Below are 15,636 nucleotides of genomic sequence, written 5' to 3'. Positions count from 1 at the left end.
GCACGAGCGGGTAGAGGGTCGGAGGGCACGTTCGTTAGGAGATATTTATTTGTTCCGGGCAATTTTTCCCCAGCCAGTCGTATTTCCCCGAATCTCGTTTGCCATGGCCCGAACCGATGGCCCCGCGGATATCTGCATAGCGCGATAGCCGGCCTTTAATTTCCAGCGCACGTAACATCGCGAGAACAGGCGAGAGAAGAGCTCGACCAACCCCCTGGTCGGGGGACCTAGTGCTTTCTTTCTTTCTTTCTTTCTTTTGCTACCCTCGCGAAACCTTATCTCTGGGCGGGCGTATCGCGGCGAACGATGGAATACATGCACCCTCGCGTGTCGTGTTACCGCCGTACAACGTAAAACCTCTCCGCTCGTTGCTACCAGGTTAAAAAGGGGCGACAGCCACAGAGGAAGGGGGAGGCGATATACACCGCCACTCAAAAATTTAGAGCACTCGACGATCGTTACACGGATTGTCTTCGAAACGGTGGTACAGCTCGACAGGGGACCGAGACTGGTACTTAAAATCTTCAAAATGGCGAACTAAATGAACGGAGTTATTATTTGTGCGGTGTTATTTGCGAATGAAACGGGTTTGGAATCTGATTTTTATATTTTTTATCAGGGAATCAGAGCTAACGTTGGCTCCCACAAGATTCGTGGAGCCGTGTAATGTGAATGTAACTTATAACTGTTGAATTCCCAACAACTAACATGGTTCATATTTCTTCTAATTTGTTCAGCTCATAGATTTGAAAAACGTTATGACCAAACTTCGGAGATCGATAAAATGTTTATACTCGATGGCCGTTTCGTACGCAAGAAATAGGTCAGTGTGTCCGGTGAAACGTATGTGGATGCACGGGAAACATTTATTTGAAATATCGAACGACGTTCCGAACTTTTAAGAGGCAGTGTACATTAATATCGTGGCAACGGGGAACTTCTTACAGTACCTAGAGTGTTTCCCGTTGGGAGGGAATTTATTCCTCCCGTGGGAGCGAGTTATCACCACCGATGGTCGGCCAGTGGTCGTTGTATGTAATTAATAAGACGCTCTGATCGATAGAAAGACGTTCCAAGAAACGAAAGATAGCATCCGCGCGTTACCCTTTCTGGCAAACTACACCCAAATTCTCAAACGCGAGAACCACGCAGACGCGTTGCATTCGTGGCGTTTTTAGCGTTGTAATATTCGCGAAGCAGGGAAAATAATTTCGACTCCGTGTTAAATAGCAGAGGTCAGGTATAAAAAAAAAGAGAGAAAAAAAAAGCTCGAGGGAAATGTCAATGTCGCGCGACGCAGTGAAACGCGAAGTGTCTCTAAACGGCAGTCGCGATCCCGAGGCTCACGGCTGCCTCGTCCTTCGAGCCGGGGGAAAATTAAAACTAACGAGTTTAATGGTAATCGAGCGAAATGATCGCGGCGCGCATAATGGAACGCCGTCGCGCTGTAATTATTCTTAATCGTTGCTTCGAACGCACCCGGAAATCGTACGGCTGCGACTTCAACGCCTGATTTATATAATAACAATTCGACGCACATTCTGCAGAAACATCGTACGACCAAGGTGCTATTAGCTGCCATTAAGTACCATTGGGTTCCATGGAACGTCCCTGCATTTTACTCGAGAAAACATTTGCAATTTAAATTCGAGCAAAATTGAAACTTGGAATATTTTTGCAGTAATACGTCTGGAAAATGTGTCGTTCGAAAGATAAAACACGGGAGAACGAAGTTAGAAAAATTTGGGATGCAGAAAGTTGCAGGGTTCGTATATATTAAAAAAAAAAAAGAAAAGAGCTCACGATGTAAGGTCGAGGTAAGGACGAGATTAAAAGAGGTAAGGCGAGCAACAATAGCTTTGGGTTTTCTTTTTTCCCACGAGATACCCACCGACACTTTTTGTTTTCTCGGCTTGATTGAACTGCTCGAGTAAAAATAACTTTGCTGGGAGACGATCCTAAGATCACGGTTCTTATAAAACTGACAAATGACGCAGAAATGCGCAAATGAAACGTTAATAACTAAAACTCTAAGCTTTTTCAAAGTTTGAATAGTACTATTTGCGACGTAGAAAGTTTTTCTTTCGTTAATTTGCAAGAATTTTCATTAAAAGCATTCGTTTACCAAGTCTAGCAACAGAGAGGACTATCGAAATTGATGGTTTGGTCGGGTCGGGAAAGCTCGTAATGAATTATTCCACGTATGCTTCACCGGAAGCAAGTCATTACGCTTTTTCGGACCGAGTTTTCTACGCGATAATCGTTTTTGAATAATATTATCATAAAATATACATTTTTCACGTGTTTCGAAACGCTGTAAAATACGATCTCCCCGCGGACGAGCAAGAAACAGAACCCAGACATTCGTACGGAATTAAAACGCGAATATGCACGTTATCGATCGTCGCTCCATCAAATTTTTTAGGACCCACTCGATCGCTTTCGAGCAATAAAAATAACGAAGAAATGGATCGACAATGAGGGAAAGGGACGTTAATTGGTTAATAAATGCGACTAGCGTGAAAATGGCGTCATTAATCTTCGCAACGTTACTCGTAAAAAAAAACCCTGCTTTCCGAGCAACTTAATATTACGAGATACAACCAGATACGGGCAACAATTTTAATTTCTACAATAAATAAAGCTTAGTCGATCGAGGAAAGTTTTAAATTTATTAAAAACTTTGATCGTGTACGCCTCTAAGATCGTTGAGATTCTGGAACGTTTCGCGTACATTTTTTCAAAGACGTCGAAATCAATCGGAAAAGTATCGGTTAAATCGGTCGAGTCGAAGGTCTTGCACTCTCCGTGCAGTCGAAGGAGAAGTTCGCCACGGCGAGAGTCGGGATTTATCGTGTCCTTAAGCCGGCAACCGACGGTCGTAAATAAGGATACGCGCAGGAAATGAAGTTCGACCGCGATGTCTTGAGCGGATCATCGCGCGATTTATCGCGCAATCGACGAGAGAAACGGGGGCGTTAATGCTTCGCGCGATTTCCGCGCTACTTCGCACGCGGTGAAACACGGAGACTCCGAGGGTGTGAGCTCCCTGAAATTCAATCCCCAAGAATTCCCTTCGTTTCCGCCCAGAAACTGCATCCACCAAAGCGATATTCTTTCTCCCTTTGTTTTTGGTAATTCAACATCACTTTCGTTTCAACAGTTTCCCCTGTTTTTATTTTTCATTCTCAACGTTCGAAAGTTTATCGTAATTTTCCGTAAGAGAATGAATACTTATTTCCATTGCATTGCACATTTCTTTTAATTGCTTTGGTATAAATAGCGTTAATAGCAAATAAACTGCACTCGTCTGAATAGTTCCTTGTTTACAGATCGCCTGGACACAATTTTGCGATACTGTTTTAGGGAATTACATCGAGTCCTTTGTCCCCGGGAAAAATTTACGAACGCTCATGATTTAAAATTTGCTCCACGGGAACACCGATCCCGTGCTTCTGGAAAATTGAATTTATGATTGCACGGTCGAAGAAAGGAACAACGGGGGGGGGGGAAAAATGGCGCGAAAGGGGTATTCAATTCCAATTATAATGGGTGTAATTTCACCCGGTCTGTTTCTCGGCTTGTTGCGACCGTCGCGTCGCGTCGCGTCGGACTGATACGGGGGAACCGTTGTTAGGCGAATCAGATAGGCAAACAGAATCCTTCGAAATGCACTCCCTCGGGAATCGAATCCGCGGTCGTTCGCACGACTGATCGAAACGGGAACGGAAAATCGAAAGGGATACGCGATAAGGGGGTCCTCGAATTGGATTGGCACGGAAGGCACCCCCCGTGCTAAACCTCCGTGGCATATTGCCAGCACGTCGACTTCCGGGACACGCTTCCGTGTATTGGCTCCAACGGAAACTACCTACATTTTTATTCCAAATAAATTTCTGTTTTTTTACACAAACTGATTTATTTAATCAACAACGATCGAAGACAGCTAAAGATCTTCGAGTGTAATAAAATAAAAGGTAAAATCAAAACTGGGAGTCAAACTCGAGAAAGATTCGGATGCGGTGGATATACAAACCGTACGAGATTGGAAATTCAAAGTCTCTTTGAGGAAATCCGCGCGCTAGCAACGAGTCGGATCGAAATTGCTGAAATCCGGCGCTCGACCAGGTATTCGAAAATTTCGCGGCGGGAAAACCTGCTGCTCCGAAATCGAATTTCAATTTCTGTTCTCCCAGAATATTCCTCGTTTCGCACGGCTGGAAATTCAATCTGATTCCGTGTTGTTCGGTGACTGGGAAGCTTATTTCCGAAACTTGTACAGCGTTCGTACAAATTTTAGGACAAATGGTTATTTACGATTCTTTTCGATATTTATTCAGAGTGTTTAGAATCTAATTCTTCTCTTCGACGTACTCCCCCCACGAGTAGGCAATTTTTATTATTCGGGGGACAGTTAGAAAAATTCCATTTACGTTGCATTTCTTCGGAACTTGCCAGCGTCAAGGAAAAGAAATTATTTATTCACGGAATAAAAGTTGCTCCTGTTGACCAGCGAATCGATTTTGAAATTTCTTCGGGATCCGTGCGTTCCACCCCTCGCGGATCGACAAGGTCGCAGGACACGGCCAGGCCACGTGGCGAAGGGAACTCAACCTCGAGTCACGAACCTGAGAAACCAGACCCGCCAGATCGTATCGCTCGTTACGTCTGATCGCTTAATCGGTTACGTTTAATTAGTCGGGTGGCGAGGGAAGAGCCACGGCGGACGAGAGAGAGAGGTACATTGGGATTAGACTTTATTATCTAGCGGTATAATTCCAGATAATCGGGCCAAGTTAACGCCGATGGCGCAGAAACGTTAAATAGTGGTAGATCGCGACCGCGATTACCGATTTAACGACCGCCGCGCGTGGATTGCGCGTTCTTTTTCGTTTTTTTTTCTCCTGTTTAGCCGGCGCACGGAAACGCTGGTATTAAGTTCCCTTTTCGCTGATTCCTCCGCGCGATTAAAAGTCCGCCGCGATACGTTATCGCCGCGAACCTCGAGAGCACCGATTTTCTCTTTGCTTTGCGATCTTTCAAGCCCCCATACTCTTAAGTCTCTAGATTTAATTTTCAAATAAAAATTAGCATAAATGTACACTAATCCACGCACATTTTCCAGTCACCTACTCATCGATCGCTCTTCGTGATCGCACAATCGAATAAATCGACGATGGTTCTAGCTCGCGAACGGAAGTAAAATTTTTACTCGTCGCGAATAAAATCGAACGCGGAAGGAGCCGGTCTTGTTTTCTAAAAACATCTCGCTATTATTGCCTCGACGTTGGAAGGATCAGGTCGCCGTACGAACTGCGAAATCGTCGAAAAGCGCCGGGAACTTTTATTCCGTCGACGTTGGACGTTTTACTGCGCAATCGTTAAATATTAACGACTGAGAACGAACGGTTAGTTGCGCGACGGAACGTAAAACGCGACCAGAGTCCGCGGTCCAATCGTACGCGTTCTCCGCGACTGCAACGCGGATCTTTTCGGTCCGTTGTGTTTTAACGGCTGCTTTGGGAGAAAATTCATTCTTTCGCGTGGAATTATTCTCGGTTGTTACGGCCCCGTCGACGCGTTCTAAAACGTTAAACAAACATCGACTGCAGAACCTTCCCGTAGTCTAGACTGCTTAGACGCTGGCGAATGGCCAGTAATTAACGTTACTTATTAACGAAACTGGTTTACAAAAAAGTTCGAGATCCTGATAAGTCGCAATATTAATCGAACCGTTCGTTCTCGTCACGGGGAGGATTATGTTTGACCAGACCACGGGTCAAGCGTTAACCTTTTCGTCCATCGAGATTTACCCGGACCCAAGAAGCGCGTTTCGGTTTTGAAAACGCGATTATCGCGCTAGCGAATCGTCGCGAGAAAATTGGATCGCGCGCAACGTCGTGAAAATCCTTGCCAAAACTGTCATTGGAATCGTCGTTCCTGGGAACAGGAAGGCATTGTGAGAATGTCGAAACGGGGAACAGGGAGCCAAGACAAACAGACTGGGCACCGAGGAGTCTTGCAAGACAAATGGGACGAATCGAGAAAACGCGCGGAACGCAACAGTCGCGACATTCCTAAATAAATAAATAACTGTCGCGAGGTAGCTGAAATTGAATTGTTCCTCGAGTCATCGGAATCTATTGTTTCGAAGGCGGACGGAGGGACCACGGACCGTTAATGTCGAGCGTCGCAGTATCGCGAGAAAACTCTGCCAGACACCGATTAAAATTATCCGACGAGAATGTCGGGACAACGTACGAAGCCAAGACGGAGCGAAAAATGTAATTCAAGGTGTTGATTTTATTATTTTAACAGAGTCGCGAACCAGTTGTTGCGACGCAACCATCTTCGAGGCGATCCAAGCTTCGTTCTCGGGTTTATTGTTTGCAGACTACGTCGTTTTGGAGAGCTTTAATCTCATTTCTATTGGAAACTGTGTACAAATATTTTATTTACCTTTTAAATAAAATAGTGGCGAGGAATTTATGAGAAACGAGTTTCTTTTCATTTATAGCGAACGAATACGAGTAACTGTATTTTTTCTTCTTGTAGTAATCGAAAGTTAACATATTTAAACTTGCCCTTAAATACGCGACAATTCTGATTATTAAAGTTGGCGTAGCGGTTCGTGATTTCGTCAGGAGGTGCGTAGATGAATAGACAAATCCTTGTGTTTGTACTTTTTCTTACTGCAGCAATCAAAAGCCAATATACTTAAAAAACCGAGTACGCAAAGACTTATGGAATCGCGTAAACGACTGCGTTGTCTCGGTCGATGGAAGATATGTGTGGCTCGATTCGCGCGAAAAGCGCTCCGTCGATTAATCACGTGGGCCTTTCGGATGGCAAGGAACGGCGCGGCGTGAGCAAACAGTTTCTATGCTCTGGGCATCGGAGGGGTTCGATTCCCCTATCGCGCTGCAAGCTCTTTGAAAAATCCAATAAACGAAGCTACGTATTCAGTATCAAGTATCGCGTATTACCCAGGAATGACAACGGAAAGGAACGATAAACCTTTGAGGCTTGTCGACAGCTTCGCTTCCCGGCCAACCCCCGCCGCGATATCGAGTTCTCTTTGAGCCACCGGAGTCTCCTGGGGATGGTCTGCGCGAGCACATTGTTTCATATATCGCGATAAGAGAGAAATTTGTATTCGTACCAGCACCCACCGGGGAATCGTTGCTATGCTATATTCCTCCCCCACCCATTTTCCAACTCTTCCTTATGGCTCCCACCTATTCAGATGCTGGTTCCGTATCGGGGAATAATCGAGCAGAACACTTTTCTCGGGACGCTATACACCGACCAGCTACGCGAATTTACGATCGTCGTCGTAGCCCCGTACACCGGGTGTATTTTTATATTCGAGGAAACCGTCCACGATCAACATCGAGCTTTTATGTCCCTTCTATGTACCTTCCAGCATGCATTTTCATCCTGACACTAGCTGATTACCCGGTGTTGTCATCCGGGAAACTATGGATCCGACACTATTACCGATCGTTTTCGATTATTTCTTACCCTCGCCTCGAAGGGTGTCAGGGGTGTCTTACCCTCACAGTATTTTTCTCTAGATGGCAAGTCATACGTGTACCAAGTTTGGTTGAAATCGTGCTATGAGGTTCGGAATTATATATTCTATATAGATAGATAAATTACGCGAAACTAGTAACATTAGTAGTTGAACGATTTGATCGACCGTTTCTAAATCTCGATCGTAACGAGTCCTTCTATTCTCGAATCTCGAGCGTTCAAACATTCTCAAACCTATCCTCCAACTATCTTAAACAGAAATTCTAACCGGGGATATCACGATCTCGTCTTAACAGGAGTTTCGGCAACCGATACTGCTGTTTCCTCGCGAAAACGAGATATAATTTCATCGAGACACGTTGGCAACAGTGTTGCTAATGTGGCTCGAGCCGCCGAGCGTATTAACCGAGCGTCGAATTTATCTCGTTATCGTATAATAAGACAATTAACAACTTCGCGGTTCGAGCTGACACGGACGTGTCTGAAGTAGCAATTCCGCCACAGTATGGTTTGCATCCGAAAGGGAATATCTTCAAATATCTCTAATGGCAGTTAATTCCAAAATTTGCTTGCACAGCGAAGACCTCGATTATTTCGAGCCATTTTGAAATTTCAGTCTCGGTCATTTCTATCGATTAGAATAATTTTTTCCAGATCGATTTGAAACTTTTCAATTTCGTCGAAAATTTTCAGGGAAAAATGTCACGTACGGTCAGACATTGTATTTTCGGTAAGGAATTTTTTTCTCTCGAAAATGGTTAGGATTTCAGGGTATGTCTATTGACCAAAAATGATTGTAATTGACCCCCGCAACCAAGATTAATTTTTTTAGAAGGATTTGACAGTTTTTAATTTCGCTGAGGAAAACTATGTTACATATGTAGAGTTCAGGGACATTCGCGTCGAAGAAACGATTAAAGCAGTTCGATAATACTCTGTTCGATTGATTGAAAGTGCGATTGAAATTCGAAAAGAAGGTAAGACAATAAGCATAAATTACTCAGAGGTTCGAATCAGCGAGAATGCGCCCCGTACAAGATAGTTACGCATTAAACTGTCGCGTTTATGCTGGCCGCGGCGAGGCTCAATTAATGTTCGACGAGAGTTATGCCGAAACTTTCGTCCCGTCTACCCCTAGGGAATTTTTTGAATAATTCAACGTCCGCGTCGCGACCGTCGTTGTTCCCCTGGCTGGTCCACGAGCCTTTCAACGACACGTACTTTCAGCCTTCGGGGGTCTCAATTTTCCGGAAAGTGCATTAAGATAACACCCCGTCGGGGAAGAGAACTTGAGAAATTGGGTGAACGATGTAGGACGCTCGAGATCGTTAAGGAAGCACTCGGAAAACGTGGAATCCGGACGATTTTGACCATCACGAGGGGGGCTCCGCAGTTTTACACTCGGTGTATCCCGGTTTACTCCCAGGAATGCACGCACGAGAAAATCTGGCAATCTCAACTTTCCCCGGTATTAATTTACAACGTATCAACGTTTCTTCGCTCTTACCAGTGGAAAACCACCGGTTTTCAAGCCACGAGGAAAAAGGGCAGTTCATATTTCGCTTTCGAAACTCGCGTACACGTTTCTTGAAATTTATTGTCAGAGAAACACGAAAAATTAGAAATTCTCCTTTTTCTTTTTTTAAATTTTTCTCCCCGGAGCGTAATATTATAATGTTACGAAATTCGAACCGAGAGCAAAATAAAATTCCTTACCTCGAACCGTTCGAATTCGGTCGCAATCGGTGCACGGACGACCGGACTTTTACGATTCGAGACGCAGGCTGGGGCGAGGTCACGGGTAAAGCGGTCCCGCGAGCAACGAAATTTTATTCTCCGTTTCTCGAAATCGCGATCCGAAAGATAATTTTACGGCCGACGGTTTACGGGCCAGCTTCACGATGGTCCGCGGCGAATGCTCGATAACAATTTTCATGATAGAAAGGAAATAGGATAATAAAGAGACTCGACGGTGAAACTGTCGGCGGGCGGAACGTTATGTTTCGCAATTCCGTGGAATTGCTTGGAAAATTTTAACGGCGCCTCCGGGCATACCCTCGACGCCGCCCCTTTTTTGATTAGAGGCTCCCGTTGGCGAGCGAACCGCGAGCACGATATTGAAACGGTCAAAGCGACAGTCTGGAAAGAGGGAATTACCGTATTGCGTGCTCCTGGAAATAATTCCCGAAGAACCGGCGGCCTTTTCGTGCGAGCGGATCGTCTTTCGAAAGAATTTCCACCCAGAAAACCGAGGGATTCGTTAATACCTCCGTGAACAGTCGCTTCCGTCTCTGACCACTAAGGAGCCAAGGAAATTAATTCTCAAAGTTGAGAAAATTTTCATCAAAAAATATTCCAAGTTCCGATCTAAATAATTTGTTGCGGGGGTCAATTACAATCATTTTTGGTGAATAGACATACCCTCGAAATCCTACCCACTTTTGAGAAAAAAATTCGAGTAAGTGCTGAAAGTTTTGGGTGAAAAAAAAAGACTTTCGAATCCCCCATTAAAATTTTTCCCAGGGGTGGCCGAACACCCTGTATATACATTCAAAATGGCGTTGAAACGTGGTTTTTACAAGTTGCAACGAATGAAAAAATGTCCTCGAAGGTCGCTGGAAGTTAGGAAGAACCCGGCGTAACAACGTGGCGCACACGTGTCGCGGTGCATGGGGGAGAAAAGAGGGAAGAAGAGGCGGCTGGGCGAGAGAAATTGCGCACCGCGGGGGCGTCTCGTCGTCGAATGCGGATCTGCAACGAAACGGTCGAAGAAAAGGGAAGGGAGAGATGAATTACGAGCACAATGGACGGAGGCGGCGTACGAGCGAGGTCGAACGAGAAAAATCGGGTCAGAGGAGGCGAGCTTGGAAGAATGAGTGATTCGCGATCAGGCGAATCCCTTGTGTCGATTTTTCTCCGACGTTCTCGCGGGGGTTTCCGCGAAGAAAAGAACCGTAGTCGTTTTAACTTTGATCGCGGGGGGGACCTCTCGCTGCTTTTAACGATACACAGGCCGAGCCACTTGGCCGCTCGAGCGAGCGTCGTACTTTTCAAGGTGGAGAAAAATGTTTGAGCAATGCTCGTCGAAGCGTTTCGCGGTTTCGACGAAACGACGTCTGGTCGTCTCCGGAGGAAATACAACTCGACGCAGTTGACCCGGAAGTCGATCGTTTAGGAGGGGATGATTAACGAAAAACTACCCTTGTATCGAAGACTGAAGAAACTTACGCGGTATTTAACTCTTTACGGGACGAATTTTTTTCTTAAATACTGGGTTATCCAAATTGAGTGTCGCGTCTTTAAATTTAAATAGAACACAAACTATTTGTGATATTTCGCGTCTTAGAGTTTCCTTGAGAATCTTCCTCGAATCTTTCACCAAAGTTCCCGCAAAGGAAAAGATCAGAGAAGGAGGAAGACGATTGTCGTGCAGAGCGGGGAAACAGTAGTTGTACGTAACGGCGAACAACGTTGGAAGATGAAGTTAAGAGGATCAACGGAAGGAAAGGGGACATCAATCCTCCCCAATAAAAGTTGCGTCGCCCGATCGACGGAAGGTAGATAATAACTGCGACGCCGTCCGTCGGAGGATAGCGCGAAAAGGTGGGGATGAAGGACAGAATCGAATCGATCCGTGTTATTGTGTTCTGGCGTGTATTGTGCACGGGAGAACAATCGCAGACACCGTGAAGACGACCGTGATGGAACTAATTGATGCGCGTAATTGAGGATTCGCGGTGGAAGGAAGGGTGTGTCGACCGGTCGTTATGGTTGTTGCAGCCATTCTAAGTAAGACGCCGTGCCTCGTTCGTCCAATTGCACGCTGTTCCACTGTTTTCGTTTAATAATTTATTTATAATTGAACCTCGTGGAGTCCGAAATTCTCGTTCGAGCAGGTATTTACCTTTTCCTGTCTTGTTTCGTTTCCGCCAATTAAACATTCCATTTTAAGCAGAAATGAAATTAAAAATAGAGGCAATGAATCACTTTGGGGGAGATTTTTTGCTCCGAGGGGGTCCACATGGTCGACTTTTTGTAGATGGCCGTAGAAAATGATGCAGGGAGCCACATCTGGTCCGCGGGCCGCAGTTTCTCCCGTTCAACGTATGCTTTGAATTACGTTTACCGTATTTCTCCGCTAATCCCAATTTAGGTGACCGTTCGAGTGCAGATTTTGATGTAAAAACCGCGAAAAAGCAAATATTCACAAATATAAAACTCTAAGTAAAAATGATTTTTAACGTAGGCCGACTAGACGACGTGTGTATCTATGTAAATATCGATGATTTCATTTTCGCGTAATTTACTCTTCATCGTTTTCTAGAGTATCGCGGAAATACTTGCGACGTTTAGCAAGCCTCGCGTAAGCAAATTACACGCGAATAAAGTCATTGACATTTGCATACAATGTGCTTGCACATGTTCCGACGTAGACTACCATGAAAATTAGACGACGACATGGATGAGTCTCTGCATAAACAGCCACCGAACGGATGCGTTGAGATGCAAATGAACGTAATTTTCCGAAGAGAAGGCGAAGGTCGAGACGTCGTGAAACGACGAAATTCACAAGTTTCGTGCGAGAAATGCTAACAAATAATTTAGTAACTCTAAATATTCGATCGAATCGATGGGTTCCATAAACCTGGCGTTAGATTCGCGAGAACAATTTGTCGAACTTTGAATTTTCCCCGTCAAAGAGACGCGGAGAATTTTCGCTAATAACGTTCGACGGCGTCAGCGATTCCAGGTAAAAATTGCACGCGATAAACGCGACTGCTGCGAACAGATTCGTTTGCGTTGCAAAAACGTAAATGTATCGAAATTAGTAAAAATTCGAAATGTATTATAGTTCGAGGAACTTGGATTAATCTCGGCGTTGTTTCGTAAAGGTAAGAAGAGAGGAAAAGAACACGATTTCCCGAATGCTCTCGCGAACGGGCTTTCGCGCTAGGATGGCAAAAGTGCATTACTAAGGATCACCGAGGACAGATAAAAAGCAGAGGACGAACGTGTCCCGGGAGAAGCTGCGAAACGGAAGCAGAAGGTCGAGCAGAACGGGGAAAAACGGAAGCGGAAGGTCGAGTGCCGCGTGGAAAAACTGCGACAGTGGACCGAGCCATCAAATGCTGACGCGGAAAAAGGCGAAACGGCCACCTGAATAGGAGTAGGAGCTCGAAGAAAGCGAGAAGGGGGAAAATAAGGGTCAGGACGGAAGCAGTTGAAGACTAAAAACCAGAAAAATGGAAAATGGAAACGTTGAAGAATATTTTTGTAACGTTTGATGATGCAACAATAGCATCGATCCAGAATCGAGAGACCTTGGGGTTGCCGTTTCCATCGATGTTTGGGAACTTTGGACACTGGAGGACTGGTTGCTCGCTGTTTCTACTTGTTTCAAAGTCGATTTTCTCGAAAATAAGTGCTCTAGACTCGGAGAAAGATTCCACGGGGGAAAGAGGAGGACGAAAGACGAAGTTGGCGTCGCGTTAAAACATAGAAACGCGGCAGAAGGGAAGTCGGGGGTCGCGTGTAAGCGTCCGAGGCCTCGCGTTTCTACCTGGCCGAGAGTTTAAGGCCGGTCCACACGAGCGGAATCGATCCTCGTGTCCCTCATTGGATGAGGCGAAACGAACCGGTGAACCGTGCGTCCGTCGACCGTGCGGCGCTCGTGCTCGTTCACGGATACGGGACGACGTGTTCGATACTGCTTTCCGCCTTCGTGCGACCGTTCATGTAAACGCACACTGAAGGTGACGAATCGCTCTTTCGCCGCGGCGCGCTATACGTGGAAACTGTGTCAAGAGCTTTCCTACATTTTTCGCTCTAATGTGTTCCGATATAATGTGTCCGCTCGAGCGGCTCGCGCGAGTTGCTTTTCAAAAATGAACCTTCTTCCGCCTCTCTCACGCGGAAAATTGATTCGACGACGTATCGAGCACGCGGCGAAACTCGATACAAGCATCTTTTCTTATTCTTTTATCGTTGGGTTGTGATTACTACTTTCTAACTGGAATGGTGTAACTGGTCGGTTACAACATTCTGAAATTCGATAGATATACAAGTGACGCAAGTCCACGGTCGACAAAAACATATTTTTCTTTGGGTAACGCCTCTGTTCTTTAAACACCTGATAAATTTCTTTATCGTTGACCACCGTGGAGCAAACGACGCAAGTTGGCGCTTATCAATATTTCTCGGTCGATCGAAATGCAAAACACTTTCTATCTCGTGGGCGAAGATAAACGAACTTGAACGTCGGTATCGTACCGAACGATACCGACGTTAAAACTGGCTGTGTGCAATGCGTGTTTATTTACCGAGGAAGGGAAAGGGTGAACTCACCGGTGACTGGAGCTTCGATTTCGATCATGGTCTTCTCCGAGCGCAGCAGGGCGGCCCCATCGTTGACTATACGAAGGGCCGCCGCCTCGTCGATCCTACCTTCGAGGATAAAGTGTTGTTTGAGGATTTCCGGCCGCGGCCGATCCGTCCGCGCGTCGAACACCTCTGCCAATGTCAATTTGTGCGATGGCGGGAAGGGGACATCTGCAAAGAAGAAAACAAACACTCGTTAGCGATAGAAGGAACCTCTCCAATGGCCGAGCCTTACAACGTCTAAAACAATTGCTACGATTTAAAAACAGCATTCGTATAAAGAAAATCACAGAGGTCGAAAGACGATAGCCTGGATGGCCCCTGAACGTTTGGAGAGGTTTTCGAAGCGGGCCCAAGCCCAAGTCGGCGACGTAAAGTTCCCCCAACAATGATAAATTCATGGTATAGTTAGCCGCGATTCATTTTCTATGATTTATCGTCTAACCACGATAGAAAAGTGGGATTGCGCGCGGTGCTCCCGATCCAATGTTCTCCACAGTTTGTCTTTCTTCCCCGGCCCTCCAGGCGCATGCAAACAGCCATTTAGAATGGGCCGCGATAAAGCGGCCAGCTATAAATCATCCTCGAAGAAAGAGAATCCCGCGCGGCGAACTTTCACGACGTTACGTTCGCAAATGTATGCGAAGCATTAATTGGAGAGATACGACGCGAACGAATCGCGATAACATTGTCGCTACGCGCGCCGGAACACCGCTAGATCAATATTTAACGGGCCCCGTTTTCAATTGCGACTGCAAGTCGAACCGAAACTAATCCGTGCAAACGTTTCATCGGACGATCGCGCCAGGTTATCAGAGTCTACGATCTTTTCGATGCTTCGAAGATCTTTCTAGACCCCGCACAGTGCATCGAAAAGGGTCAAAAGTAAAAAATCTTAAAACTTGATTTTTGTCCCTCGATTCCCCTTAACTCGCTGCGCTGTGCGCCTCAGAAAGTTGAAAGTATCTCTTTACAGCGATGATTCTTAAAATGAACTCCAAGCGTGATTCGTAAATTGAACATTTCTATCCCTCCCAATTTGAGGGACGTCTCTTAGAACCCAGTGAAGCGTCAAACACTGTTGCTGTCGAATTTCGTCTCCGTTGCGATGTCCATTTTACGAATCATCGTCCAGAAGAGCCCCTCAGCGTCGATTTTAATTGAAACATCGGGGACATTTGGAACAGAATTGCCACGATATAATAGCAATATTCTACCAACGGTTCAGTAATATTCATATAATTTACCAATTCAAAGGAACAAAGTATTCTTCGTTGAATACATTTTCGCGATTAATTCCGGTACACATGGAACAAGTGTCTTTGATAAAACAACAATCCTGTCGACAGCTTCGCATTAAAGCTCACGGTAAATTGTCAATCCGATAAGTAATTAATTATTGATCGAGCACGTGTAATCCTGCACATTTTATTATGCGTGTTCTGGCACATTAATTATGCGTAATATATTTGCTGGACGTTCAAACGAAACGTGAAAATTATGGGTTTACGTGGATTAAAATTCGTTTTTAAAATGCGATGATACATGTTTGATGAAGAATACCTCGTCCGCTTGATAAATAATGCGAACCTACCTCTAAATGGCGAATACGAAACAAACGCAATAGAAATAAATCTAAATAAATCTTCGTAACGAATTAAGATTTAAATTAAATTTTCTCGATGTATCGGTGGTCTCTCGCTAATGTTCGCTACCTTTTCC

The 15,636-nt window shown here is 45.2% G+C and overlaps 1 protein-coding gene across 4 annotated transcripts in view; it reads right to left on the bottom strand.

The window, feature by feature from the left end:
• Positions 1-15,636, bottom strand: part of LOC143345830 (uncharacterized) — a 94,615-nt gene that overhangs the window by 76,699 nt on the left and 2,280 nt on the right. For all 4 annotated transcript variants that reach the window (XR_013080323.1, XM_076773324.1, XM_076773327.1 and 1 more), the window contains exon 2: positions 13,882-14,085. Coding sequence is in view for 3 of the 4 variants with exons in the window: in XM_076773324.1 (XP_076629439.1) it covers positions 13,882-14,085 (204 nt within the window). In the remaining variant the exon portion in view is untranslated. The remainder of the gene's footprint in view (positions 1-13,881; positions 14,086-15,636) is intronic.

This window comes from Colletes latitarsis, chromosome 9 (assembly GCF_051014445.1).
Source record: "Colletes latitarsis isolate SP2378_abdomen chromosome 9, iyColLati1, whole genome shotgun sequence".
Taxonomy (NCBI): Eukaryota; Metazoa; Arthropoda; class Insecta; order Hymenoptera; family Colletidae; genus Colletes; species Colletes latitarsis.
The sequence above is the reverse complement of the archived record's forward strand: the minus strand, read 5'-3'. Positions and strand labels throughout refer to the sequence as shown.